Genomic DNA, 27,456 nt, shown 5'->3' with positions numbered 1-27,456 from the left:
CCTTAATTACCAAGTGCCCGGCTCGCTGGGTCTGGCTCCCTTCACAGGAGGAGAGCTGAGGCCGGGTGGGCTCAAGCAGGGACCCCTGCTTTTCCAGCAACACTGGCTTCTCTTTAGTTCAAGGACCAGCCGGGGGCTGCACGTGGCTTCTGGCCTCTTGCTCTTGGACTCTCCTAGAATGTTCAGTGTGTCGGCAGGTTCGTGGCCAAGGTGAAGGACTGTGGCACAAACCTTCACCCAGAGGAGTGGCCGCCTCTGCTCAGTCGGGGGGCTCTGCTCTCTGTTTTAATGCGTATGAGGCCCCCACAACCAACCCTGCAGATTCTGCCTTGGGAAAACCTGATGCGCAGGCCAGCCTTGCATAGGCGTCTCCTCCTGACTACGTTCAGGAGCTGGGACAGATGCCCCCAGCCAGGCAGTCCTTGGGGGACAGGCTTATCATGGACTCAGGGATGGAGAGAATAAACAAAGATCCTGTGGTGGTCTGTCTAGCTAATGCATGTCCCATAACACAGGAAAACCCCCTTCCAGGGGGCCTTGCCCCTGTACACGATTTGAGTCAAACATGTCTGCCTCCCTTGCGCCCAACAAACCTGTGGAGTCTCACCTACTGGCTCTTAAAGAACCTGCAGAGCTGTATTAGTGTTGTCCAGAGACAGAAAACATCACCTCAGGGGGCCTTGAGCTCCCCGTCACTGGAGGAGTTCAAGCAAAGGCTGTGATCATTTGGCAGGGGTGCTAGACAGGTAGGAATTTGGGGGCCAGAGCACTGTCTTTGAAGACTGACAGACCTGGACCATAAAGCCGGCTCTGTCACTGACGAGCTGTGTGACCCTGGGCAATGAGTCTCAGGGCCCTCATCCTTAAGATAGGGTTGCGATCGTTCCCCTCACGGCTGTTGTAGGGATTGGCTAAGATAATGCGGGGAAAGCACTTAGCACGGTGCGGGGTTCTCAGTAAATAATCAACAGACATTCACCACCATCATCATCATCATCACTGCCATCGCTATAAATGTCTGTCTCAGTCCCAGCCAGCCGGCCTTTCCTTCCTTCCTCCTTCCCTTTCTTCCTTCCTTTCTACCCACCCTCCCTCCTTCCCCTAATGAACAAACAAGTACCTGCACCCACTCAACACAAGGCAGGTGGCAAGGTGCCCTGGGGGACACAGAGAGACATCAGATGTGATCCGGCCTCAGAGGAGGGCACAGCCTGGGGCAGGGCAGGGCACGGATACACATAATTAGGATGCATGGCTTCCTTCTTGACAGGTAAGAGTGCCCCGGAATTTCAGAGGAGGAGGAAAGCATTCCCAGTGAGGGCAATCCAAGATGGATTTGTGAAAGGTCTTCTGGAGAAGGACCCCAGGGGAAAGCCCTCCCTGGCTGTGTCCCATGCCCAAGCCAAGGCCTTGAGGAGGGAAAGGGCAGGTCCAGGATCCCTTCAGGTGAGGACAGAGCATAAGCGAGAATGCAGTGGGAAGTGGAAGAGTGGCGGGGCCAGGCCGTGGGAACTCAAACACCAAGCTCTGCCACTTTACCTTGGGGCCCCCGGGACCTCGAGTGGGAAGGGGATTGATCAGAACTGCACTCCAGCCAGGGCGGGACGCGAAACCGAGCGGCCAGCAGGCCCGGTGAGTGGTGAAGACAGCAGTGTGACCAATGGAGGCTCAGCCCGCGGGGAACCAAGTCCAGATCTTTGCTGACAAGGTGGGAGACGCGGGCCAGAAAATTTGCTGAGCATCAGTGACCTGGCAAGTGTGCTCCTAGAATCGCATTAAATGGCCATGTCAGGGGGACAGTGAATCTCCAGGAAAGGTCGTGGCAGCGGGAATAGACAGAGAGTTGGAGACCAGAAATGAAATGTTACAGGCTTCACCTGGCAGGTCTCTGCGGGGAGGTGAGCTAGAGTTAGCAGAATGCAGAAGGCGCCCCGGGGCAGGGCGGCAGGCCAGGCTCAGCACCCTTCAGGAGCTGCACAGGGTATGGGCCTTAGGCAAAGGCCGAGCAGCACTTCTATATAGAAGGCAGACTGAGTCAGTAAGTCTGGGTCAGGGCTGAGGCCAGGTAGCCACCTTTCAAGTGACTTCTGATAGAGCATTCCTAACATCACACCTGTACCTCATTTGCCCCCAGAGAAACACAGATGGGGGTGGGGGTAGGGGGTAGGGGTGTCCCATGAGCAGGAAGCTGGAAGATGCCTAGAGGTGGCGCACTGGGCAGCAGGGGTCCTGAGGAGGGCTGGTCCGTGTGCCTACTGATCAGCTGGATGCCAGGACAGGGGCTCCTGCCTGAGGCCTGGGGACGGACCCACCTATGGAAGGAACAGCTGTTGGCAGGAAGACACCTGCTCAGAATTACCACCGTTGCAGGGATGCAGGTCAGGGCTGGAGAGAATGCTCAGCCTTCTTGTTGGAGCCAGCGGGAGAGCAAGACAGAGTCCTGGCCCAGAACCACAGGGCCACCACCAAAGAGCCGAGGACAGGGCTGGTAGGATACCAGTCAGAAGCTGAGCTATGGCCGTAACACACATTGAGCTGGGTTACCGTTCTGCGTTGGTTCTAAGTCTTTCTGGTATTCGGTGGCCTGAGAGAGGCTGTTAGGGGAGGAAGCACTGAACTATCTTATCATCAGGTTCTGGAGCAACAAGCTGATTCCTGCACCACCTCCCCCCGCCCCCCCCACCAAAGGACCTTTGGTGCCACAGAAACCTCAGACCTAGGGGTGCCTGGGTGGCTTAGTGGGTTGAGTCTCCAACTTGATTTCAGCTCAGGTCATGATCTCAGGGTCCTGGGATCAAGCCCTTCACTGGGCTCCTGCTGAGCGGGAACCCTGCCGGAGGATTCGTCCTTTGCCTCTCCCTCTGCTTGTACACACACTCTCTCGCTCTCAGGTAAGTAAATAAATCTAAGAAAAGGAAAGAAAAGAAAAGAAAGGAAAAGGAAAGAAAGGAAAAGGAAAGGAAAGGGAAAGAAAGGGAAGGAAAGAAACCTCTGACCAGGTGGGGAGAGAGAGAAACTGCTTACTACACTGTTTATCTGTCACCACATGGATATCATCCTCATAATTCCCATTACTACTCCATTTTCCAGATGAAAAAATAAAAGGTTCAAGGTCACCCACTAATGAAAGGTCCCAAATCCAGGTCTGCCTGGCCCCAGAGCCCAAGGCTCCCCACCAACTATGTGCCACTCCAGGGAAAAATGCCTAGCTGTACGGAACGCAGGCATAGCCAGAGCCCCATTGTGCAGGAGTGTGCGGCATTCCTGCAGCCTGCTCTGGGCCGGCGCCGGAGGCAGGGGCAATTCGGATGTTTATAAAGAACTGCAACCATGCGTCCATGTAGACACATGCGTGACACAAATGCAGAGACAGTTACAGGTCTGCATGGTTTCCAGCAGACTGATGGGGCTGACCTTGTGGGGTCAGCTTTATTTCTCTGCAGTCACTATTCTTCCCTGTGCCTCCAGGAATCTGGGAGAAGTGGGCCCCAGTCTGCTCTGCAGTGCCCCCCTCATCTCGTCCCACCTCCCCCGCAGGCCAGGCTTTGGCTCATGGGTTTGCAGGGCAGGGCGGGCTCTGGAACATTCCTCCCTCCCCACTGCCTAGGTCTGACTCTCCAGGGTGGGGCGGGTAGGGGTGGGATGGGGGAATCAGGTGCTGCTGATGCCCCTCCACATGGTCCCCTGGAGGGACACATGAGCAAGCACTTCTGAGGGTTCTTCAGGAGCTTCCCCTGCCATCCCCAACATGGGGTGACCTGATCTAGAGGGCAGCCTCCCAGTCCTGCCACATCCTGCACATCCAATAACTCTCCTTGCTGAGGTCCTCTGCCTGGGAAGCAGCCCCTCCAGTGGGAAGCAGCAAGTGGCTGAGCCCACGGGATGCACCATTCTGGAAAGGGCCATGCTGGAGCCACAACAGCCACACCGTGGCCTGCCCACTGTCACCTAGGCTGTCCTTTAGGCTCTCCTCTACTGACCCCACAGTCACAGGAGCCTGCTTTCCACGGGATGGCAATACCTCTCCTCCCTTCCTGCAGGAACTCAGCCTTTGTGGGGGATTCTCTTGGAGGACTCCCACCAGGCCCCAGAGTCTCATTTACCAATTCACCAACCAGTCTCCTTTTAGAGGGGGCTGGTGCATGGCTGGGATGCTAGCTAAAGGTGGCAGAGACCTGAGGGAGGGCCCTGGCCCCTTGTGGCACCTCTAGAACACTTGGTTGTCCTCTGTGTAGGCTCTAGCCACTCATTTCTGGGCACCAGGGAAGGCTTCCCGCTGCACACCGTGTCACACACTGCCATAAATTTGGAAAAATCCAGACCTAGCGTGTGTACTGAGCCAGCAGTAGCAACAGAGATCTGAATATTTCTCTGGGATCTTGGCCCTGATGCCGGATGGGTGCACCGTCAAGGCCATGGCACCACCCTGAGACCCTGAATCGGGGATGCAGTCCAAAGCTGTCCCGTTCTCCGATCCCCTGTAGCAACTGTGACCTGACTTTCACAGGCTCAGCCATGCGTGGGCGCGGACCCCATCTCCCCCACCCCTACGTGGGCGTGGGCCCTCCAGCCATCAGCAGTCAGTGTAACTGGTAATTCGGAAGCATTCTGAGGGATGCAGGCCAGGGGGCCCCTCAGGGCTGCCGCTATGCCGAGTGGGCCCGGCCCGGGGCCAGGGGGCTAAACAAGGAAAGACTCCTGACTGTCTTCACTGGCGCTGCGGGCCCCGCACTCATGTAAGTGTGGTTTCCACCACCGCACACTGGCAAAAAGAAAATCAGTGGTTATGCAGACCTCGAATCAAAGACACAACAGACAACAAGGCCAGGGGTGGCAAGAGAGAAGGCTCTAATGCTGGGTCTCACTCCATGTGCACCAGCTGCGGCAGCCTCCTCGCCAGACCACCCTGGCAAACTGCCCGGAACCACAAGGCCAAGGACCCCGGGGATCACCCTGCTGGACAGCCTTGGGGAGGGGAGCTGCTGCTGCTCTGGCACACAAGGCCCTAGACACACACACACACACACACACATACACGCATGCGCGCACGCACGCGCGCACACACACACGGCTGCCTCCACTTCCCTCCGAAGGCTCTGAGGGACCAGTGTTCTTCAAGCCCTTAGTTGCCAGCAGGAATCTGAACACAAGCCCCTTCTTAGCCATTGCCATTCAGCGACAAAGCAGCTCACCTCCTCAAGGAGATCGCTGGACAGGGAAGGGTCAGAGAGGGAGGCCTGGGACCCCAGGGCAGGGCAGCGCAGGACTGGGCACTTGGCAACCCTCAAGGTGTGGGGGACACAGGAAGGCACCTGCCCGCGGGGCACTGGCAGGCATGGCCTGAGGTCAGCGCTGGCCTGCTCCTGCCTGGGTCCCAAGCCCCCAGTCTGCGTGTGCCCTTTGGCTGTGAGGTGCAGGGCCAGACTGGAAGTTCGCAAAAGCCTGCACTGTGCTGGTTGACAGAGACACCTTTGCCTCCGGTCCCTTCTATAATGCTACTCCCCTTGGATGGAAACCAGAACCTCCTTCCTGGGTTCTTCGGGAAGCAGCCGAGAGCCCTTGGCATGGCAAACTGTCTGAGGCCTTATGCACTCAACTGTGTTGAAACTGAAGAAACACAGGTTGTTGCCCTCATACAGTCTGCCCTCAGAAGCCCCTAGAAGGTGAAGATTAGAAGTGTCTGTTGATGTGGCTGAGGGAGCTAATTGCAGAGCAGACAGCAGCGAGGCCCAGGCTCCCCACCCAGCCCCAAGGCTGGCCCAGTCCTCCCCTGAGATTGCACTGTTTAAATGAACCCACAGATTAATCCATGGTATTGTGCTCATCAGACCTACGTCAGAGCAGAGGTGAAGGACGAAAACCATTTTTCCAAAATGAGCAGTTCCATGACCCAAAATCCACAGCCGTTACCACGCTGGATGATGAGCTAGGGTCCCAGACAGTCCTGCTTTGACCCCTTTCTTACCGTATGCCCAAGTCCTGAAAGGTCTTGACTGGCTTCCGGCAGGCCTGTGATGGGGCGGGCCACGGAGGCCTCATGGCCTGTCTTTGGCCTTATCTCATAGGAAAGGCAGGAGGTGGGGTCCGAAGAAGAGCAGGTGAGTCCCCATTCTAGGGGCGACCACCTGCTGCATACAAATTTCACCCCATCTGTAGTTCACCCACCCACTGTATCTGAAGAATTCCACCGTGGCACTGTCCTTCCCACTTTACTCAAAACAGTAGAAAGCCACCAGGTATGAGTGTCTTCTATGTATCAGGAAGCCTGCCAGTGTATTATTTATACGTAAGCTCCTTTAATCCCCACGTTAAGGGAAAACTGCGAGGTAGGAAGCATGTCCCCATTTTAGCAATGAGGAAAGAGGTGGACAGTGTTCACACAGCAGGAAGGCAGCAAGATCAGAACCTGAGCCTTTGCACTGCGGTTCCCAGCCATGCTGGCATCTCCTGGCAATCAAGAGTCACCTGCTCAACAGGCCGGGACGCAGGCAGAGGAGGATGATACAAGGTGCGGGCTTGTCCCACTGGTCATGTCCCCCCAATGAAACTAACAGCCGTGCAGGACATGCGTGAAGTGGGAGAGACGAAGGAGGACCTGGAGGTGAAGCAGCTTGAAGTCGCAGTCTCCTCCAACCAAGCTGCCAACCCCATCCCTAGCCCCTGGCTCCCATCTCACTCAGCTCAGCCCTGGGAAAGTAAACACACATTTGTCACCCCGACAGCACAGTAACGAGAGGAAATGGGCCTGCCGTGGGAGCAGACGGGGCTCCCTGTGCCCCACAAGGCAGGGCTGCCAGGCAGAGGCTGCCTCCGCCCAGAGCACAGTCACTTCCCTTCTGTGTTCCAGGCTCCACATGCTGTCCTTCAAAGTCAAGGCTGTGTCAGGGACCTGAGAATCTGGGATGTCTTTCTGGTAAGTTCTAAATGTGACTCCCGGGTTGTGGCCAGGCAACCAAATGAAAGCGGGATAGCTGCCCCTCAGCCCCAACAGCCTGCCCCCCTTTATCTGGACACCGCTCAGCTATCACCCTGATACAAGGATACAGGGCTGTGCTGGTTGGCAATTTCAATTCTGACTCATCTTAAAGCCATGCACGCTTATTTGGTCAAGTAATAGGACCCACTCCGGGTCTCAGGGAGGATGGGTGGGCTTGGGTCTGGACAAGTCCTCCCTCCAGGAAGGCCAGCACCCCTACTCTCCCTGACCTCCCTCAGTCTCGGGTGTTTGGCCCACACGTCACTGACCGAAGCCGGCAAAGGAGTAGGTGCAACCGCTCTGCCTGGCTTCTGCCTGCTGTTCGGGAGGGCGGCTCTTGGGCTCTGTGAAGAGGCAGCCAGCCGGCCCCTGGATCTCCCATCCCGGATGAACACGGATGGTCACATCAAACCTGTCATTCTTTTCTCACTCCACCCAGAGGTGCTGCCATGGCGCCGGGGCCCTGAGGCCCTGAGGCCCTGGGGAGGGTGGGGCTATGGACACATCACCCTCACTCCTGCCAATTCATGGCCGGCAGCCCAGATGGCTGGAGGAGCAGGAGCCGCCGGAAGCCAGTATCCCACCACCGGGACAGGAGACCAAGCCGAGACCAAGCCAGCACGCACCTGTTGAAGAGGTTGTTCCGGCGAACCATCCGCAGAAAGCCGGTCGGGTCGGTAACGGAGTTGAGCTTGTTGTTCATCTCTTCGAACTGCTGGTCCATGATGTCTCCAGCTTCGCTCTCCGTCTCACTGCTGGCACAGGCCCTGCAAGGAGAACTGCAGAGTAAGCCAGCGGGAGAGAGGAAGCGCTCAGCCCCGGAGTCTGCCCTGAGGTCCCGGGTTACCCCTGCCCCCACCACCCTGCAAACCCCCGCTACTGAGGCCTCCCTGAGGCCCGTGTGACCTGGTGCCCTGCGGCCTGCAGTCTCATCCCTCCTCCGTCTAGTGCTTCTCAAGATGCACTCTGGTTGGCTGTTCTGGTGGTCGCCCCCACTTGGCTGTGAAGCCCCTACAGCCGGTGCAGTGCCTGAGCCAGACTTACACCCCAGCGTCTCACATAAAGACACACAGTAGGTGCTCAACAGCTGGGTGCTGAACAAGCAGCATGGTGGGCTGCCTGCGTGATCTTCCCAGATCAGAACTCTGGCGAACGTGGCAGGGTGCTCTCTTCCCAGCACACATTCCAGTCTGGCCCATTTCAGAAACAGTAACTAAGCCCCTAGCACGGGCCAGGCTCAAGGTCTGGCTCAAAGGGGCCTCAGGAATACCTGGCCTAAAAGGCAATTTCTTTCTTTCTTTCTTTTTTTTTTTAAAGATTTTGTTTATTTGACAGAGAAAAATCACAAGCAGGCAGAGAGGCGGCAGAGGAGAGGAGGAAGCAGGCTCCCTGCTGGGCAGAGAGGCCAATGCTGGGCTCTATCCCAGGACCCTGAGATCATGATCTGAACGGAAGGCAGAGGTTAACCCACTGAGCTACCCAGGTGCCCCTAAAAGGCAATTTCCACACAAGGGGACAGATATGCATACAAGTAGTGACAATGCCAGGCAGAGAGAGCGCTGTTTGAAATGTGGGCTGGAGAAGCCCTGCTGATCGGAGCCCACTTTCCAAGCTCACGAGGAGGATGCCACAATTTTCAGATTAATAAATTCATATTTCCCCTATGACAGACTGCAACAGAAAGAACATCTACAATGGGTTTTAAATAAACAGAAGTACCCAGGAGTGCCTTGATTCATCAGCATGATTAAAATGACAAAAGGCTTGTTAACTGTCAAAGCCAAGCACTTGTGCTCCAACCGGCCCCCTGTGGTGGCGAAGTGTTGGGGGAGGGTGCTGCCCACCTGTGGCCGCCCTCCTTCCAGTTGTTCCCACACCTCATCATGCCTGAGGTTGGCACAAGCAGGGCCCCACGCTGGGCCCTGCTGTCCTCCGGCATGATGGTTACGCTCAGACTTCGTGGAAACGCTGAGCGACATCCAGGCCACAGCCAGCTCTCAGTCCTCACTGCTGACTGAGAGCCAGTGTGGAAGAGTGGAGGGCGCCAGGGCCCTGGGGGAAGACAGACTCTACACGCAAACCTCTCAATGCTGAGGAAGTAGGGTCTGGAGAGGGATGGACTTGCCATCACCAAGAGGGACGGGTTCTGCGTACCAAGAGGTGGCTTTCATGTGAACATGACCTGCTTCAAACAGACAGGCTGGCGAACCTGGGACATCAGAAGGTCACAACCAGAAGGGTACTAAGCCCCTCGCTAGACTGTTACGGAGCCAAGTGATACACAGTGTGAGGAGCTGCATGAAAAACCTGAATGCTCTGTGTGACGGGCCGGCTTGACTGGGTCCCCTGGGTGACCAGCCATTTGGTCAAACGTTATTCTGTGTACTGGAGGGTGTTGCTGGATGAGATTAACATCGGAGTCTGAAGACTGAGGAAAGCAAACTGCCCTCCCCCATGTGAGTGGGCCCTGTCCAATCCACTGAGGGCCTGAACAGAACAAAAAGGCTGAGTAAGAGAGAATTGCACCTCTACCAGACTGTCTTCAAGCTAGGATATGGGTCTTCTCCCACCTTCAGACTTGAACACAGCCTGGAACTTACACCATTGGCCCTCCTGGGTCCCTCGCTCGACAACTGCAGATCTTGGGACTTTTCAGCCTTCGTAACCATGTGAGCCAATTCCTCATAATAACCCTGTGTGTGTGTGCACATGTGTGTGCATGAGTGTGCAAGTGTGTGCGTGCACACACGCAGGTGTCCCATTGGTTCTATGTCTCTGGAGAACCTAGACTAACACACCTGCCAAGTAGGCACCAGAGCCCTGACTCAGCCATGTTCTTCACAGAAGGTCATGCAAAGGCCCAGTCACTGGGAAAGTCTGCCAAGAGCTGAAGCCCTAAAGGTGTCAGAAGTGGAGCAGTCTTCAAAGAGAGCCCAGAGGTCTGATTTCGGGGCCAGTTATACACCTTCACCCCAGAACCCCGCTAAGCGCTGGTAAAGCCATTAGTCTGCTTTTCTTCCCAGCAGTCTGACTGTTCCTACGGCCAGAAGAGCACTTCAAAGCCACCTCAGCGCCTGGCATGGAGTAAGTATGCCACAAGAAACTGGTGAATGAATGAATGACTTGAGCTGGAGAGCATTTTATAGTATGCTATAAAAGTATTTTTATTTTATTGTCTGTGTGTAGCTCTTACTGTCTCCATCTTCTGAGGAGACTAAGGTTTAGAGAAGCAAGGAATGTGGCCAAAGGGCACCAAGAGGTAAAGCTAGGCCTGAATGCAAGTCTCTGGCACTGACCTCCCCACCCATCCTCTCCCCACCAACCCTAAGGCTCTAGGCTTCTCACACTTCCAAGTCTCTCCCAGCTGGGGTTTGACGAGGTGGGGGAGGGGTGAATACAGAAAGCCAGAGAAACCAGGAAACATCAGAGCACCTCAACAAATCACCATGGCTTCCATCCTGCCAGAGAGCGGGGATGAGGTTTAATTCCTCTCTCGGCCCCATGGCGGCAGCTGAACAGGCGAGCAGCTGAAGGTTTGAAATGCTCCCTGGGGGGCTGAGGGCCCTTCACAGAGACCCTGGTAAATATCACTCAACAAGCTCCCCTGTCCAGGGACACATTCATCATCTGAATGCGACTGCCGGCTTGGAGCTGAGCAGTCTGCTTGTCATTCCGCGCTTGGCAGAGGGGAGAAGAATTGGCTGGAACCGGTATCAGCCTCTATTATCTTGCAGTCCCACTCTTGCTGTCAGCCGCAGACAGAGCCCTCAGAATCTCATGCCTAATGGGGTTGTTTCCTATTTGCTGACCCTTCAGAGTACTAACACTGAAGGGAAAAACAAACAGGAGATGTCGCAGACAAAGGAATCTTCCATTTACCAAAACAAGCCTCATCTCTACAGCAGGGATCCCAAGAGGGCCTTTGTATCACGATCACCACCCCCCACCATGTCTTTGAGAGACTTTCTAGAGATGGCACATTACCTAGTCTGATTCCACCCGCCTTGACTCAACAATGAGTTGGAGCAGGACCTATGTGCCAGGATTGCAGAGGCTAAACAGAGGAGGGTCACGTTACACCTGCCTTCAAGGCACTTACAAGCTAGTATGACTAGTGGTTACTGGCCAAGATGGATTAAGGAGTAGTACAAGGAGGGTAGCGGCCTATAACCAAGATAGGGTTATAGGGTATAAAGGGCTTTCCCGGAACTTGCTGCATCTCAGAGGTATCTTGAAGAATACAACTTTGATACGTAAGGCTTGGGGGGAGGGTGCTTCCAGGCAGAGGGAATGGGATGAACAAAGGTATGGAGAGAAGACAGTGTGGGGGCCCTTTGGGGCCAAGGGAATAGCCCAGTTGAGCTGGAGTAGAGGGTGTGTGAGTGGGAGGGAGGAGGAATAAGGGTGGAAAGCTTCAAACTTGGAAGGCGGTTGAGAACTGTCAGCCCAGATCTCTGAACATGGGATGACAGGCTCAGGGCTGCTTTTGGCAGTTAGTCAACTGGTCCAGAGAGGAGAATGTGGGATGGCTGGGTGGCTATTACCAGCACCTGCTCAGAAACAGCCCTGAGGGCCCAGAGTCAAGCTCCCTGAAACCTGATCAGCCCCTACACCAACCAGAAGCCCCATTCTTGGTAGTTACCATTGTGCTAATACATGAATGTGCTTGAGTCTCAACATGCCAGGTGAGGCAAGTCTTCCTCAAACCCCTGGGCTCAGAAATCTTAACAGTGGCTCCTTCCTCTGCTCTAAGCCTCCATCCCCTATCTCCCCTACAGACAGACTAGCTGGGCATAACCCAACTTTCTGGATTCCTCCCCATTTTTTTTTTTTTAAGATTTATTTATTTGAGGGAGAGAGAGAGCATAAGTGGGGCGGCGGCGGGAAGAAGCAAAGGGGGAGGGAGAAGCAGGCTCCCTGTTGATCAGGAAGACTAAGGTAGGACTCGATCTCAGGATCATGGGATCATGACCAGAGCTGAAGGCAGACATTTAACTGACTGAACCACCCAAGCACCATTTCTCCCCTCTTCTTGTTCTCTGTTATCAACAACACGGTTCCAGCTTGTCCTCGGGGTGGGCCAACTATCCTATTAGTCTAGACATATGAACAAAGCTGGCAAGGCTGAGAGTGGAAAAGTGGGAACTGGCAGGAGAAATACACCAGGAAGAGAAATTTGCCTGGGAAACTCACTGAAGGGACAGGAGCAGTTAAAATATGGCAGATGGGCAACTAGTGACAAAGGGAGAAATGGAGAGTAGAAGGTGGTCTTAGGTGGAAGAGGAATGGGTTCAGTTTGGACGTGCCGAGCATGCAGACAATAAGTTCCATTGGCAATGCCAGGCATCCAGATGGTGACTCAGTTATGTAGACACTGACTTCCTGAAAGCCTAGAGACTACAGACATCCAGGTCTGGGGCTCAGTGGAGAGGTCAAGACCAACTGTTTGATGTCTCATTCATTTGTTCACTCAACAAATGTTACCAAGTATTGCTTATGAATAGCTTGTTATACTGGGTTCTGGTTCCAGGTAAAATGGAGTAGGCACATTCCACCCCATCCTTTCTGCTCGCTGTATCTCCAAACCCTGGATGGGGATGGACTGCATGGAGCCGCTATGTGAGGAATGCGAAAAGTAAATAATATCAGGCAAACTGGGGAAAGAGACCAGAATTTGAAGTGCCACCAAATCAGTAGTGAGCTTCACGTTTTCCCCCTTCTGGAATCCCTCAGGTCTCCATGCAGCCCGAAATGCAGAAATGGGCATCAGCACGAACAGACAAAGCTCCAGGAGGAGCCCTGTATTTCTTACTCAGAGAGAAGACAGAAAAGCCCCATCTCTCTTATTCTCTCATCACTGTTCTCATCTTCTAGGCCACAAACAAACCTGTGTTGGTAGTGGCAGTGACAGCAACAGAGAGGGTCAGAAGGAGTCTAAACTCTGAAGGTAAGGAAAGTCTGGGTCTAATCAGAGGAGATGTAACTCCACCACTCAACCTTTGCTTTTTCTCTTCCTTTCACCCCATGTCCCTTGGTCCGTGATGGGCGAGTCACTGCAGGGAAGGTGCAGCAAGTGGGTGGGGAGATGGTATAAATAAATCCCCAGCTTTTTGGTGAGAGGACCAAAAAGAGCACTGGGGAATTGAAAAATACTGGTGAGAACACAGAGAGGGAGGAGTTCAGAAAATGGAGCACATAAAGTTGTGTATGAATTCCTGGATTCACCCCTAAGCTGCAAATGTGTAGATCTGACCCTAAAGACTATGAGAAGCTAAATACAAGATGACCCAGCTCCTGAACACCAATGAGTAATGCACCTGTGGGATGGACTTAAGTAGAATGGCAAGAACTTTGAAAATGGAACTTACAATGAAGTCTGGTCAGAGCTTATGACCTAACTAGGTCAACTGCCCACCTCAACCAAAACATCAATGTCCTCCAAAAGAGTCAAACAAGACCCTGAGTTTAACATAATAACATAATTCAAAATGTCAGGATATAATCCCAAATTACTCAGTATGCAAAAAAAAAAACAAAAACACACAAAACAACAACAACCCTAGGAAATTCTCAACTTGCATGGGAAAAGGCAATCACCAGATGCCTTCTGGAATTATGCTAAGATGACACACATGTTGGAATTCTCTGACAAAGACCTTAAAGCAGCTATTTTAAAATGCTAAAAGTAAGGGCAAAGACTTTCAAAAAGATGGCAAGAAAGCAGATCTCAGCAAAGATCGTAAGATATTACAGAGGAGCAAATGAATTTTGGAATTAAAATTTGATTCAGCTGAAAAATTTGAAACTGAAAACAACTGAAATAAAAACTCACAGTATGGACTCACTAGCAGAATGCAGATGACAAAAGAAAATCAATGTATCTAAAGACAGAAGAGCAATAGAGATTATCCGATCCGATTAACAAGAAAAACAGGATTTTTTTTTCCAGTAAATTAACAAACCGGAGGGAACAAAAGACCTAACATTCATGTATTCAGAGCCCAAGAATGAGAGAAGGAAGAGTGTAGAGCAGAACAAAATTGAAGGAATAATGAATGAAAATTTGCCAAATTTGGTGTCAGACATAAATGTACAGATCAAGAAGCTAAGTGAGCCACAAACAGAATAAGCCCAAGGAAATCCATGAACAAATGCATCATATTCAAATAGCAAAAAACTAAAGATAAATTAAAAAATCTTAAAAACAACCAGAAACAAAAGATGTATTATGTATAGGGAAAATAATGATTCAAATAACTAAGGATTCCTCATCAGAGACCACAGATACCAGAAGGAAATGGAAATATATTTTTAAAGTGTTGGGGGAAAAAAAAAAAAAGAATGATCAACCTAGAATTCCAGTTCAGTGAAAATATCCTTCATAAATGATGGTAAAATAAACACATTCTCAGGGGGTGCCTGGGTGGCTCAGTGGGTTAAAGCCTCTGCCTTTGGCTTGGGTCATGATCTCAGGGCCCTGGGATGGAGTCCTGAGTCAGGCTCTCTGCTCAGTGGGGAGCCTGCTTCCCCCACTCTCTCTGCCTGCCACTCTATCTACCTGTGATCGCTCCCTGTGTGTCAAATAAATAAATAAAATAAAATAAACAAAAAAAGGTTCTCAGATGAAGGAAAACTGGCAGCCTGAGATTGCAAACATACTCTCAAACAGAGGTTATAAACATACTCTCTTGTTCACACCTGCGTAATCGATCTCTTCCCTGAGGGTGGAGAGGGCCTATGACTTACCTCTAAGAATATGGCACAGTAATAGATGTCACTTCTGTGATTATGTATATAAGACTGTAACTTCTATTGCCTTCTTGGCTTGTGCACCTTAGATGACATAAGCAGTCATGTTGGGGAGGCCTACATGGCAAGTAATGCAGGGCAGTCTCTGGTCAACAGGCAGCAAGAAACCAAGACTCTCAATCCTACAGGCTGAAAGGAAATAAATCCTGCCAATAATCATGTGAGCTTGGAAGTGGTTTCTTCTTTAGTCAAGCATTTAGACAAGACCTCAACCATAACTAACAATTTGATTGCAGCCTCAAGAAAAACTCTGAAGCAGAGGACCAAAACAAGCCATGCCAGGATTCCTGACCCATAGAAATGGTGGGAAAATAAATTTTTATTGTTTTAAGCCACTAAATTTTGGGGAATTTATTATTCAGCAATATATAACTAATAAAACATTAAGAGAATTCACTAACGGCTGACCTACACTGAAACAACTACTAACAGAACTTCTTCAGACAGAAGAGATTTGATACCAGAAGGAAACCAGGAACATCAGTGGAAAAAGGGAAGTAACAAAGATTAAATGTCTGAGTAAATTTAATAGACTATTCTCCTAACACTGTTTGATGGAATTTTAGTGTATGTAGACAGAGGATACAAGAAAAATGCAAGACGGGGTGGAGGGTAAGGTTACCCCATGGTGGTAAGATTTCTATATTTCATTTGAAATAATAAAATATCAATAGTAAGTAGACTCCAAACTGTGAAAAGTATGTATATTTTCTCTGGAACAAGCATTAAAGAGCTATAAGGAGAGATATAGTCAAAGACATAAGAGATACATTAAAATGGAGTTCAAAACAAAGTTCGAGTAACCCAAAAGAAGGGGAAACAGAGCAATGTAAATCAGAAAAACAAACAAAACAAATATGAACATGGCATACATAAATCGACATGTATCAATAATTATATTAAATGTAAATGGTCTAAATATTGAGATTGACAGAATGGAATTAAAAAAAAAACATGACCTAATTAAATGCTTCTATAAGAAACTCACTTCAAATACAGTGATACAGATAAGTTAAATGTAAAAGGATACTAAAAGATATACCATATAAACACCACTTAAAACAAAGCTGGAGTGGTTATATTAAGATCAAAATAGATTGAAGAGCAAAGAAAATTATCAGGGATAAAGAGGAACATTACATAATGATAAAAGATCCAGTTCACCAAGGACATAAAATGATTCTAAGTGTGTATTCACCTATCAACAGTGCTTCAAAATACATGATGTAAAAACTGGCAGAACTGAAACAAATGGATAGATCAGCAGAGACTTCCCACATACCTTTCTCAGTCGTGGAAAGAACTGGTAAACAGAAAATCAACGAAGATATAGGAGAATTGAACAACATCATCAACCAATGAGTATAGCTGACATTTAGAGAACACTATATCAAACAAAAGCAGAATATATATTCTTGTAAATTGCATATATAGAACATTCCCCAAGATAGGACATACTCTGGGTCATAAAACAAACTTTAACAAATTTAAAATAACAGAAAGCATACAAAATATGTCTTCTGACTACAACGGAATTAGATTATTTGAAAGTGAGAAAATAAAGATACCAGGAAAATCTCCAACAACTTGGAAACTAACAAGACTTCTAAATAATTGTCAAAGAAGAAACCTTTATGGAAACTAGAGAAATTCTTGGAACTGAACAAAACTGAAAAATACAACATAAAATTTGAGATGGGATATAGATAAAGTCTTAGAGATAACTTTATAGCATTAAATGTTTATATTAGAAAAAAGATCTGATATTAATAATCTAAACTTGTACTTTAAGAACCTAGGGGAAAAAGATTAAAACAAACCAAAATAAATAGAGGAAATAAAATAACAGAGCAGAAATCAATGAAATTGAAAAGAGTAAAACAAATCTTTAAAAAAAAATCAGTGAAATAAAAAGTTGGTTCTATTAAAAGAAACCAATAAAATTGATAAGCCTCTGCCCAGACAAATGAAGAATAAAAAAGAGAAGACAAAAATTATCAGTATCAGAAATGAAAGAGGAAACCTAATTACTGACCCCACAGAAATTAGAAGGGTAATAAGGGAATACTACAAACACAAATAGATTTAACACCTTAGATGAAATGGACCAAGTCCTCAGAAATTGCAAACTATTAAAACTCATTCAAAAGGAAATAGATAACCTGAATAGTCCTATAACTACTAAAGAATTCTACTCATTGTTGAAAACCATCCAAAATGACATCTCCAGGTCCGGATGGTTTTAATGGCAAATTCTATACAACATTTAAAGAAGAAATAATGCTAACTCTTCACAATCACTTCCATGAACTAGAGGAAAGAACACTTTCCAAATGCAGCCTGTGTTACCCTGATACCAAAAGTGAACAAAGGTAACATAAGGAAAGAAATTCTGCAGATCAATATTCCACTGATCAAATAGAAAACAGACATAAAACTAATCAATAAAGAATATCAAATAGAATTCAGCAACATATAAAAAGAATAATACACATAGTTGAAGGGGAGTAGGGCTATTCTAGAAATACAAGACTTGCTCAGTATTTGAAATATCAGTCAATATAATCTATCACATTAACAGAATAAAGAAAAAGATACACATTTATATCAATTTATGCAGGGAAGCATCTGACAAAATCCAACACCAACTTAGGATAAAAACTCGCAAATGAGTAATATAAAAGAGAATGTCACACACCTGATAAAGAACAGCTACAACAAGCCTGCAGCTAATGTCATTCTTACCTCAGGAACCAGGTAAGTATATCAACTCACATCATTCATATTCAACACAGTACCGGAAGCCCTAATCAATGCAAAAAGGCAAAAGAGGAAATAAAAGATCTATGGATTGGAAAGGAAGAAGAGAAAGTGGCTATATACAGAAGACATGATTGTCTAGTAGAAAATGCCAAGGAATGCAAAGACTACTAGAGTTGTTGAATTTCACAAGGTTGCAGGATATAAAAGCAATACACAAGAAGTTTGTACTTTTACATGCTAGCAACAAACAATTCCAAACTGAAATTTTAAAAAATTATCTCCTTTATAATGGCTCCCAAAATGAAATACTTGGGTATAAATCTACTACATATATACATGTGTGTATGTATGTATGTGTGTATATTATATATATATATATATATATATGATTTGTAGGCTGAAACTACAAAATGCTGATGAAAGAAATCAAAGATCTAAGTAAATGGAAAGAAATTCCATGTTCCTCGGTTTTAAGAGTCAGTATAATAAAGTAGCAATTTTTCCCAAACTGATCTACATTGTTAAACAACATTCCAGTCAACATCTTAAAACATTTTTATAGCTATGGAGAAGGTGATTTTAAAATTTATATGAAAAGGCAAAAGAAAAATTATATGAAAAGGCAAATGAACTAAAGCAGGTAAAACAATTTGAAGAAGTGTAATTAGTTGAAGGAATGACACTCAGATTTTAAGACTGACTATAAAGCTACAGTAACAAAGAGTGTGGTAAAAGGATAGACATATAGATCAATGAAACAGAATAGAGCCCTCAAATAGAGCCACCTGAATATGGCCAATTAACTTTTGACAAAGGTGCTGAAATAATTTAACAGAGGAATCTTCAATAAATGGCTTGGGAACAACTGGGTATCCACATTACCAAAAAAAAAAAAAGCCCTGTAAACGTCACACCTTACATAAAAATTAACTCCAAATGAATATAAAAATGTGAAACCATAAAACTTTCAGAAGAGGATATAGGAGAAAAATTGACCTAAGATTAATGACAGATTCTTAGACATTTTATAAAAAAAATGATCCATAAAGAAATAACTGACAAAACAGACGTCAGAAAAATTAAACTTTTGCTCTATGAAAGACACTGTTGAGAAAAGAAAACAAGCTCCTGACTGAGAGAAAATATTTGCAAACCACGTATCTGTCAAAGATCTTGTATCCCAAAGGTATACAAAGACCTTTCAAACTCAACAATATGAAAACATGCAACTCAATTTTTAAAAATGGGCAAAAGACTTTGAAAAATTGCTTCTTCAAAGAGAATACAAGAATTGTACAATACAAGAAAAAAGTGCATGAAGCAATGTTCAAAATATGAGCCATAAGACAAATACAAGTTAAAACCACAAGATACACTACACATCTATGTGAATGGCTCAAATTTAAACTGCTGATGATATCAGGTGCCGACAAAGACAGAGCAGCTAGAACTCTCCTATACTTCGGGTGGGGAACAAATCATGGCGCACCTGGGTGGCTCAGTTGTTAAGCATCTGCCTTCAGCTCAGGTTATGATCCCAGGGTCCTGGGATCGAGCCCCGAATCCGGCTCTCTGCATGGCAGGGAGCCTGCTTCCCCCTCTCTCTACCTGCCTCTCTGCCTACTTGTGATCTCTGTCAAATAAATAAATAAATTCTTTTTTTTTTAAATGGTGTAATCATTCTAGAACATACTCTGTTGTTTCTTATAACATGAAATATATATTTACTATATGGCCCAGAAATTCCACTCCAGAGGAAATTAATTTCCTTACACTACTTACCCTCAAGCAGTGTATCAATGAATGTTTAAAGCAGTTCTAGTCATAATTGCCCCAAACTGGAACCAACCTAAAGGTTCTTCAGTGAGTGAATAGATGAGCAAACTCTGGTACATCCGTCCAATGGAATTCTCGGAAATAAAGAGGAATGAACTGCAGATATGATAGTCAAGAATTTGGAAGAATCAAGAACTTCAGACTGAGTGAAAGAAGCCAGTATTAAAAGGTTATGCACTGTATGATTCTATATATACAACATTCTCCAGAAGAAAAGATGATAGTGACAGAGAAATGATTGGTGGTTGCCCGGGGTTAGGGGTAGAGGGAGGTACAGAGAAGGACTATAGAAAGATGGAGTTATTTGGGATGATGCAACTATTCCATATCCCGACGGTGGAGGCAGTCACAAGAACCCATACATGGACTGAAATTCACAGGACTTTACACCAAAAGAACAACTTTTACTTTGTGCCAGTCATCCATTCATTGCCTCTGTGCTCCACATTCATCCTTCGTTGCCTGCTTCAAATACTAGAACACGGCCCTTTACATATTTGTCTTTTGCCAGCAGGCACAGTTTGGAGCTTGGGCAGCAGGGAGCCCTGGAGAGATGTCAGGAGGAAACAGGGATGTCTTCCTGCTTCCGGTGTGCTTGTTCAGCAGGCTCTGGAAGCACACGCAGTGTGTCCCAGCCCTGGCTCCTTCTGCATGGCTGGCTTTTCCGGTGTGCGGTGCCAGCTGTGCAAGCAGGTTCCCAAGCACCCGGCCCTTGCACCACCTGAGGTTGCTCCATGACCCAGCTCCAGCAGTAAGGGGCTTTCTCCAAAGCATCTCCTCTGCAGTACGTGGCAGCCAGCACCCACCGTGTCATCAATGTCCCCTGGTAACCACTCCTTGGGTGCTTTTGTAATGGCGTGGGGCATCTCCCTGGGAAAAGCTTGCCATAGCACCCTGCAGAGCACGTTTTTGCAAATTCTGACGGTGGACTTCCAGCAAGTTCCATGGGTGTGGTACGCGGCAACTTCTCTGCCACTGATAGAGCCATGGCAGTGCCTTCTCCAGAGACGTCCACATCTCAGCTCTCAGTGGGAGTGGGGACCCTCTTCCTTGGGCATCCTTCTCAGTCCTCAAGGGTAGTGACTTACATCTATGATTCCTACGTACTTTAGAATACTTTCAATAGCCAATCAATTCATCTTTACTCTAATATCTGTTACAGTAAATTTTTTAAAAAATTTCTTCCTTCCTTCCTTCCTTCCTTCCTTCCCTTCCCCTGCTTCCCTCCTTCCATTGAGAGAGAAAGCACAAAGGGGAGGGGGAGAGGAGGAGGGAGAGGAAAACCTAGCTTGCTTGGTGCTGAGTGTGCAGCTCACTGCGGGGCCGATCCCACAACCCTGAGATGATGACTGGAGCCAAAACCAAGAGCTGGGTGCCCAACCAACGGAGCCACCCAGGTGCCCCAGTGAACAATTCTTTATCTTAAATTATCCCTATTCGAATTACTGTGTGGTTCCTTGTTGCTGCTTTGATCCTGGTGGATACATACTGTATGTTAACTTAAATAAAATGAAATCAATCCTGCTATTACCAAATCCTAAGAGGGATTCAAAAAAGTAAGATAAACTTTGGTGCCACACATTGATCCGTCTGGTCATCAGGTGGACAAACGCTCAAACACATTCACTGTGTGACCGGTGTGTGCCAAGCTCTTGGTTGGGGCTGGGATTATTCTGAGTGAAGACAAGCTTCTGCCCCTGAAAAGCTCCAAGAAGGTGCTAGATGGGCACACTAAACCCTGCAACACAAAACAGTCAATGATGACATGGTGCGGTGTGTACGTCTATGTGTACAACCCGAGAGAGACCGAATGAACGATCAGCAGGTGATGGGAGAGAGAGGAAGAGAGACGGACTGAATTAAGAATACGAGTGAGTACACAGCCAGTCGTGCAGAAAGAACCCTTGGAGCACTTGGGCCCATGGCCTGATTCTGCTGGCTGCGATGTGAAACAGAACAGGAGAGAAGTGCTGGCTTTGCAGGTAAAACTCGTCATCACAGTTCAGCACGGGGGAAACCTGAAGGCCTTGAGGGAGAGAAAGATGTGAGCCAGGGGCAAGGTGGGAGGAGAGGAGGAGGGCACTCCTGACCTAGTCAGCCGCCCAGCTTTGCAAGCCGGGGAGGCACCAAACCTCTTTCCTCCCCGTTCTACTCACACTGCAGTCCTGATGACCCAGCTTTGGACCCTTGGCCTGCCTATCTGTCCGGGCTGCTGGGCCTGGTCACTACTCTATCTCCCCTTTCCTGTGGCTCTTGAGGCCCAAGGCTTCTGGCTCAGGCTTAGCCCTTTCTACTCCTGGACCTCTGCTCTTGCTCCAGGTCCCTGACCTGGTGCTTCCCCCCCGCCCCCGCCCCCCGCCAGAGTCCCAGCTGGATCCAGCCCCAGCACCCTGCATGGAGCTGGGTGGATGGCTGAGCTTTAGATCATCTCAGTGACAGAGAACAATGAGGGCAGAAGGTTAAAGTCTGTATAAGCTGGCTTGAGTGTGGGATGACAGCATGGGTCCCAGAGATGGGCTGAGAGGGGAGGTGGGCAGTCCAGCAGGTGGGCCACAGCTTCCCCCTGGTGCTGGGGGAAGCTGCCAGCATCTGCTCCTGGGACTCTGCGAAAAGCCCAGCCCCCCCACCTACTCCGGGGAACAGAAATCATGCCATTACCAGCAGCCAGCTCCAGAATGCTATTCGCATGGGGCTCTCCCCAGAGAGATGGAAATAGCCCATGAATCAAGAGCCCCAGAGCCATGCCAGAGCTCATTCTCTTCTCAGGGACAGGGCTTGGCAAGAGGCTCCAGAGAGGATATTCGTTTGTAAGTCTGGCCTCCTGATCTCCCCAAGTACACACTCTCCGTCATTGCTCTGACGGCTGCAATTGGAGCTCCGCGCAGGCAAGCTTTTATTTATGCTAACTCCTTCTTCCTTCCTTCCCCAGACCCCATCTCTTGGCTTCTTTTGCACTGATAACCAGCTACTTGCCAAAGACCGACCACTTGCAACCCTGAAGCCAGAAACAGTGGGTGAGAAGCCCCGTCTTCAGTTTCTGGGTGGTGAGGCAGCTCCCATGCCAGGAGCCCCAGGAAATCATATCAGGGGTGGGAAAATGCCCCTTCTTTCAAAGCGAAGTCCGCTCTATAATTGACAAAGCCTGAGGAAGCGAGAGTTTCTTTATTTGGCACCACTGAATATTATCATGGGGGGCCTCCTGGTTACAAGAAGCCAGGTCTAGCTGGCAGCACCCACATTCTAGAACCACAGAGTCTCCCAGCAGAGAAGGTCTCAGAGATAGGAAAAGATGCACAGAGGAAATAGGGACATTTGCTGTGCTTTACCTGGCCATTCTGCCAGCAGTTGAAAAGACCTATTTATCCCAGAAACCACTTAGCAAGAATCCCAGAAACTAAAGACCTGGGACTTTGGAAACTCAAGATTTCTGAGACCTTTGAAATTCTTCCCATGTGAATTGCCTGCCAGACCCCATCTGTGTTTTCACAGGGATTATAAGTGAACCTTTAAGATGAAAGGAGCCTTGGGCTTACTTTTAGGGACAACAAAGAAAGGGGAAGCTGGGAAAAAAGCATCCTGCTCCATGTGCTGTCTCTTGGAAGAGAAGAACCCAGGAGGAGAGATGTGGGGCTTTAAAGCAGGAGAACAGGCTATACCATCAGGAGGAGGGAAGGTGTTGGTGTTTCTGCCTTCATCATAAAGATTCTATTCCAGAAATTGCCTCCCTGATCCACAGGGTCATAGGGGCAATTTCCCAGTGCAAAGTTCATCCCCGAAGACCCCCCAGTGTTGACTGGACCAGAGGTGGACATGTCTTAAGCTAGGCCAGTCAGATTCCCTGCCCCAAAATGTATGCATTGGACTTCAGGGAGATCGGAGCGAGACCTCCTGTGGCGAGCTCTGCAGGCTGTGTGTGAGCACAGGGGCAGCTCAGGGTGGCCGTGTTCCCACTCTGGGACCAGCAGCAAAGAGCGTGTTGTACCTCCAATCACAAATTGGATGTCTGTAGTAGGAGGTGCCTGTGAACAAAGTGGCTGAGGAGTGATGAGAACTAGCCTGTCCCAGGCAGCCCAGGCTTTCCTTTCTCGTTGCACACCTGCCTTGGATTTCATGGGACTCCTCCTCCTCATAACCACATTATAAGGTCCCCCACTTTTTGGTTTAAGCAAACTTAAAAAAAAAAAAAAAGATTGATTTATTTGAGAGAAAGAGTGAACGAGGGAGAGAGCACGCCTGCGTGAGCCCAAGAAGAGGGAGGGGCAGAGGCACAAGGAGAAGCAGGCTCCCCGCTGAGCAGGGAGCCTGACGCAGGACTCGATCCCAGGACCCTAAGATCATGACCTGAGCTGAAGGCAGAGGTTTAACCCACTGAGCCACCCAGGCACCCCTAAAGCAACCTTTCGAGAGGCCTGCTATTGGGGGAGACTGAGGCAGGGCTGAAAGGTGACCCAAGAGACTATGGGCTTCCTGCAGAGCTGTGGTCATGGCTGCCCAAGTTGCTCGGTCCCTTCAGAGTTGGAGGGCTCAGGGAAGTAGGCCAGCAAGCGTCACTGGCTGGGAAAGTGATAGCTGCTCCCTGGAGAAAGGGGCTAGAATCACCCCTGAGGACAAGGACACTGTGGAGACAATTCTCCTCAGAAAACCCCTCCCTGTGAGCCCGCTCTTACCATTTTCCAGACTTTACAAGCGGAGGGGATGTAGTGCAGCAAGCACGGACTCTGAAGTCACAGCCGCTGGATCAAATCCACACCAGCAGTGGGGTCCCTCCAGCACTCTATGCTGGTACTGCCCAGTGGATGGGACGGTTTCTCCTCAGAAAGCCAAAGTCACTGTCATAGCCTCATCTCTCTGGAAATGCTTATTTTTGGATGAAACGAGATTTTGTTCTTCTTCTGACTATTACCCCAGAAATTGCTTTTCTCTGTATCATCTCAAGATTATTAAGCGACACTATTATCTAACAGCTACTACTTAGAGAACAAACACTCTGTGGATCAGAAGACAAATGATTATATTTACCTGCCAGGAATCTACACACATACACACACAGAATCAATACGTTCTGATATGTGCTGTGGGTGTTCAACGGGTAATAAAATTCCTCTTCTGCAATGCCTTCTTAAGAGGATCATTTGAATCAAAACCAAAAGAGCCCCCGGCATCTGGTGCCCAGAATAGTTGTGCGATTTTGAATCAGAAGCATTTTGTGAATACCCTATCTCATGACCTGAAATTATCCAGTCTGTACTTGAGTGTTATGAGGAGGGACATGGGATTTTTTTTTCTCAGTTTTTCTTCCTTTCAGTAAACACAGTGATCAAACAAATGAGAAGGTTTCACTTCCGCCTGCTCGACAGTCTGTGCACAAGGAGACGGAAAGATGGTAATTGATTGGAAGGCTCCGTCACTTGGCCTCTCATTTCTGAAATCTTTGCTGAGAAAGCATTGGCCGTGGAATCCTCCTCCCCCGGCAACGTGGCTCTGGAACTCTCTGCCATCAGTTTGGCCTTGTCATATCAGTAAAGCCCAACTGGACACATCTGGACATGTGTGCCACAGTAGAAAGACACAAAGCCCTGCGACCTGGGAGATGAAGGCGTGAATTTCTGTGATGATACATGCGTGTTGTAGGAGACGAGACCCACATACACTCACACGCCCAAATGTGCTCAGGAAAGGAAGCCAACCCAGAGCCACAGGATTGCTCTGAGCACCGGCGAGAGCAGAGGTGAAGCCCTTTGTAAGAGGTAGACGGCACAGCTGGATGTTAGCGTTGTGTTGTTAGGACAAGTGCTTCTCGGACATCTCGGCCATACCGATATTTGGCAGCAGTGCGTGCTCTCCTTGGAGAACAGAACTAGAAGTAAAATATACTTGTGGTGAATATTAATTTGGTTCAAAACGTAACCAGCTGGGATCCCAGCTAGCTCCAGGGTCACAGAGGACCCAGAGAGAAGGGAGTGAGGAGAATGGAGAAGAGAGTTCTTTGGAGAAAGCTACCCCCACAGAATCAGTCCCCATCACACCGTTTTGGGCAAGAAGCAAAGGGTACCTCACCTACCTCAAGCCTGGAGGGCGTGTTTTCATGGGGGTACCACTCAGAGCTTGGAAAGGGGTGCCCTGAAGGTGGGAGAGAGACTGCCTGTTTCCTAGTGGGCCTCACTGTCCCACCCTTGCCCCTGCTCAGCTGGGAGTGGAGGTCTGGCTGGCACTGTTAGCGTTTGCAGAGGTCGGGGCCACAGGAGTGTTTCCCACCACCAGACATGGTCCGCAGGGAGGGGAGGGCTGGCATGACTCGTCTCATGTTCTGTCCAACAAGGCCACCTGGAGAGGCCAGAGGAGGTGAACCACAGGATGCCAAGGGCCGAGAAGCTGTCTGAGGGAGCCTGCAGAAGAAAGCTGGAGGATGAGAGGTGCACCCACACAGGTCCAACAAGCTGCCAGACCCCTGGGGAAGAGCCTACGAAGGGCCCACTTGAAGACTCCGCTTGTACCATCCACCAGACTCACAGTTCTCATAGCCACCTACCCACACGACAAGGGTCCTGTCCCACTCATGAGAGCAGTGAGTGAACAGCAGAGGAGGCAAGCCTGTCCCCTCCCCTTCAGCTGGCTTCCAGCCCAAAGCAAGCCAGGGGAGTGTAATGCTTTCCTCGGCCATAATGGGACCCAGCCTGGCCTTGGGCACTCGAACACATTCAGGTTAGAGGGAGAACAATTTAAGTGGCCTCCGAATTTATTCCATAACAAGAATCTATTCTGGGCTGTCTCCTCTTCTGATCCAGGAAACTACCACCTTTCGGCATGGAAGAAGGGGAGCATACTTATCCTCCTCCTGGATTATTTTCTAGAGTCAAGTTTTTGCTCAAAATTGAGGGCAGGACTGCTCTGTTCCTTCCAGTCCCCAAAAAGGAGCTCTGCAGCACTCAGAGTCACTGTCCTGAGGTCCTGAGCAAGAAGCCTCTGTGGTGAGCAGCCACACTGGCCTGCGCGGGTGATTTCTTTCTGCCTGGTAAATCCACCGGTGACTGGGCTCTTCGTCTCTGAGAAGCGTGAAGACGAGGGAGCTAACGTGTCAGAAACACAGAGTCCTGATTCCTCCTGGACAGGAGGGCCTGCAAAGTGCCAGCAGCTAGGAGAGATCCCACAAAGTACAAAAGTCGGCATCAGGAGCTCCCAGCCTAAGAGTGGGGCTGAAAGGCAGATGAATGTGACAGCACCCCAGGCCAGGAGCTGCAAAGGGTCCAACGTAGAAGGACATGGGGGCTGCGGGGCAGGACAGGTGACCTTTCACGAGGTGGTGGTCCTTGGGATGATTCAAGGAGTGATCTGGGGTTGGAGCAGGGTGCAGTGATGGAGCAGGGTATTTGGGGGAGGAAACAGTGAAAGCAAAAGGGATAGAAGTGGAATAAAGATAAAAGGGATATTGTCAGACGAATCTTCCTAACACCAGCACCCAGAGTAGGCATTCACTGCATGAGTGCCACAGATGCTGTCCCAGAAGTCAGGGTGGTGTTGGGGACCACAGTTCACCCTTCCAGTCTCTTGCCAAGCACTGCCTGAGCTGGGCCCGCTCCATCCAAACCAGTATACTCCCCCTCTCACGAACCCACCTTGCAGTATGCCATCTCTGTTTTACCTTGGCCATGCCCTCAACCCGGACCCCCCCTCACGTGGATATTATGCCTCTCTCTCCAAACCAGCGCAGATGCCTTTTGTTCTAGAAACTTCTCCTGAACAATTCTGTCCCATAGCATAACTTGAGGTGAAAACTCCTGAGCTCTCGACATAAGGCCCTGGACATATAGCTGGTTACCCCTTCACTGGATGCAGAGGCAGGAGCCCTTTCATGTCCTTGGTCCTCACAAGGCCTAGTGCAGGGCCAACTCGGCCCAGCAGACATGTCTCAGCACCCGCATGGTACCCCTGATACAACTGTGAAATGGTGCTGTGGGGAAAAAAACTCTGCCCCAAGGTTCACCTGTGGCCCCTCATCAGAGAAACAAATCAGACTGTGGAACAGCAAAACCTGCACCCTGAAGTAAATGTTAGCATCACAGTGATTGTAAAAT

At 49.0% G+C, this 27,456-nt stretch overlaps 1 protein-coding gene across 2 annotated transcripts in view; it reads right to left on the bottom strand.

The window, feature by feature from the left end:
• The window catches only part of TTC28 (tetratricopeptide repeat domain 28), a 424,481-nt gene that overhangs the window by 38,363 nt on the left and 358,662 nt on the right, over window positions 1-27,456 (bottom strand). For both annotated transcript variants that reach the window (XM_044244012.1, XM_044244011.1), the window contains exon 12: window positions 7,603-7,743. In XM_044244012.1, the coding sequence (XP_044099947.1) occupies window positions 7,603-7,743 (141 nt within the window). The remainder of the gene's footprint in view (window positions 1-7,602; window positions 7,744-27,456) is intronic.

Source organism: Neovison vison, chromosome 3 (assembly GCF_020171115.1).
Source record: "Neovison vison isolate M4711 chromosome 3, ASM_NN_V1, whole genome shotgun sequence".
In the NCBI taxonomy this organism is placed as follows: domain Eukaryota; kingdom Metazoa; phylum Chordata; class Mammalia; order Carnivora; family Mustelidae; genus Neogale; species Neogale vison.
Note: the sequence above shows the minus strand (reverse complement) of the source record. Positions and strands in the feature narration are given on the sequence as shown.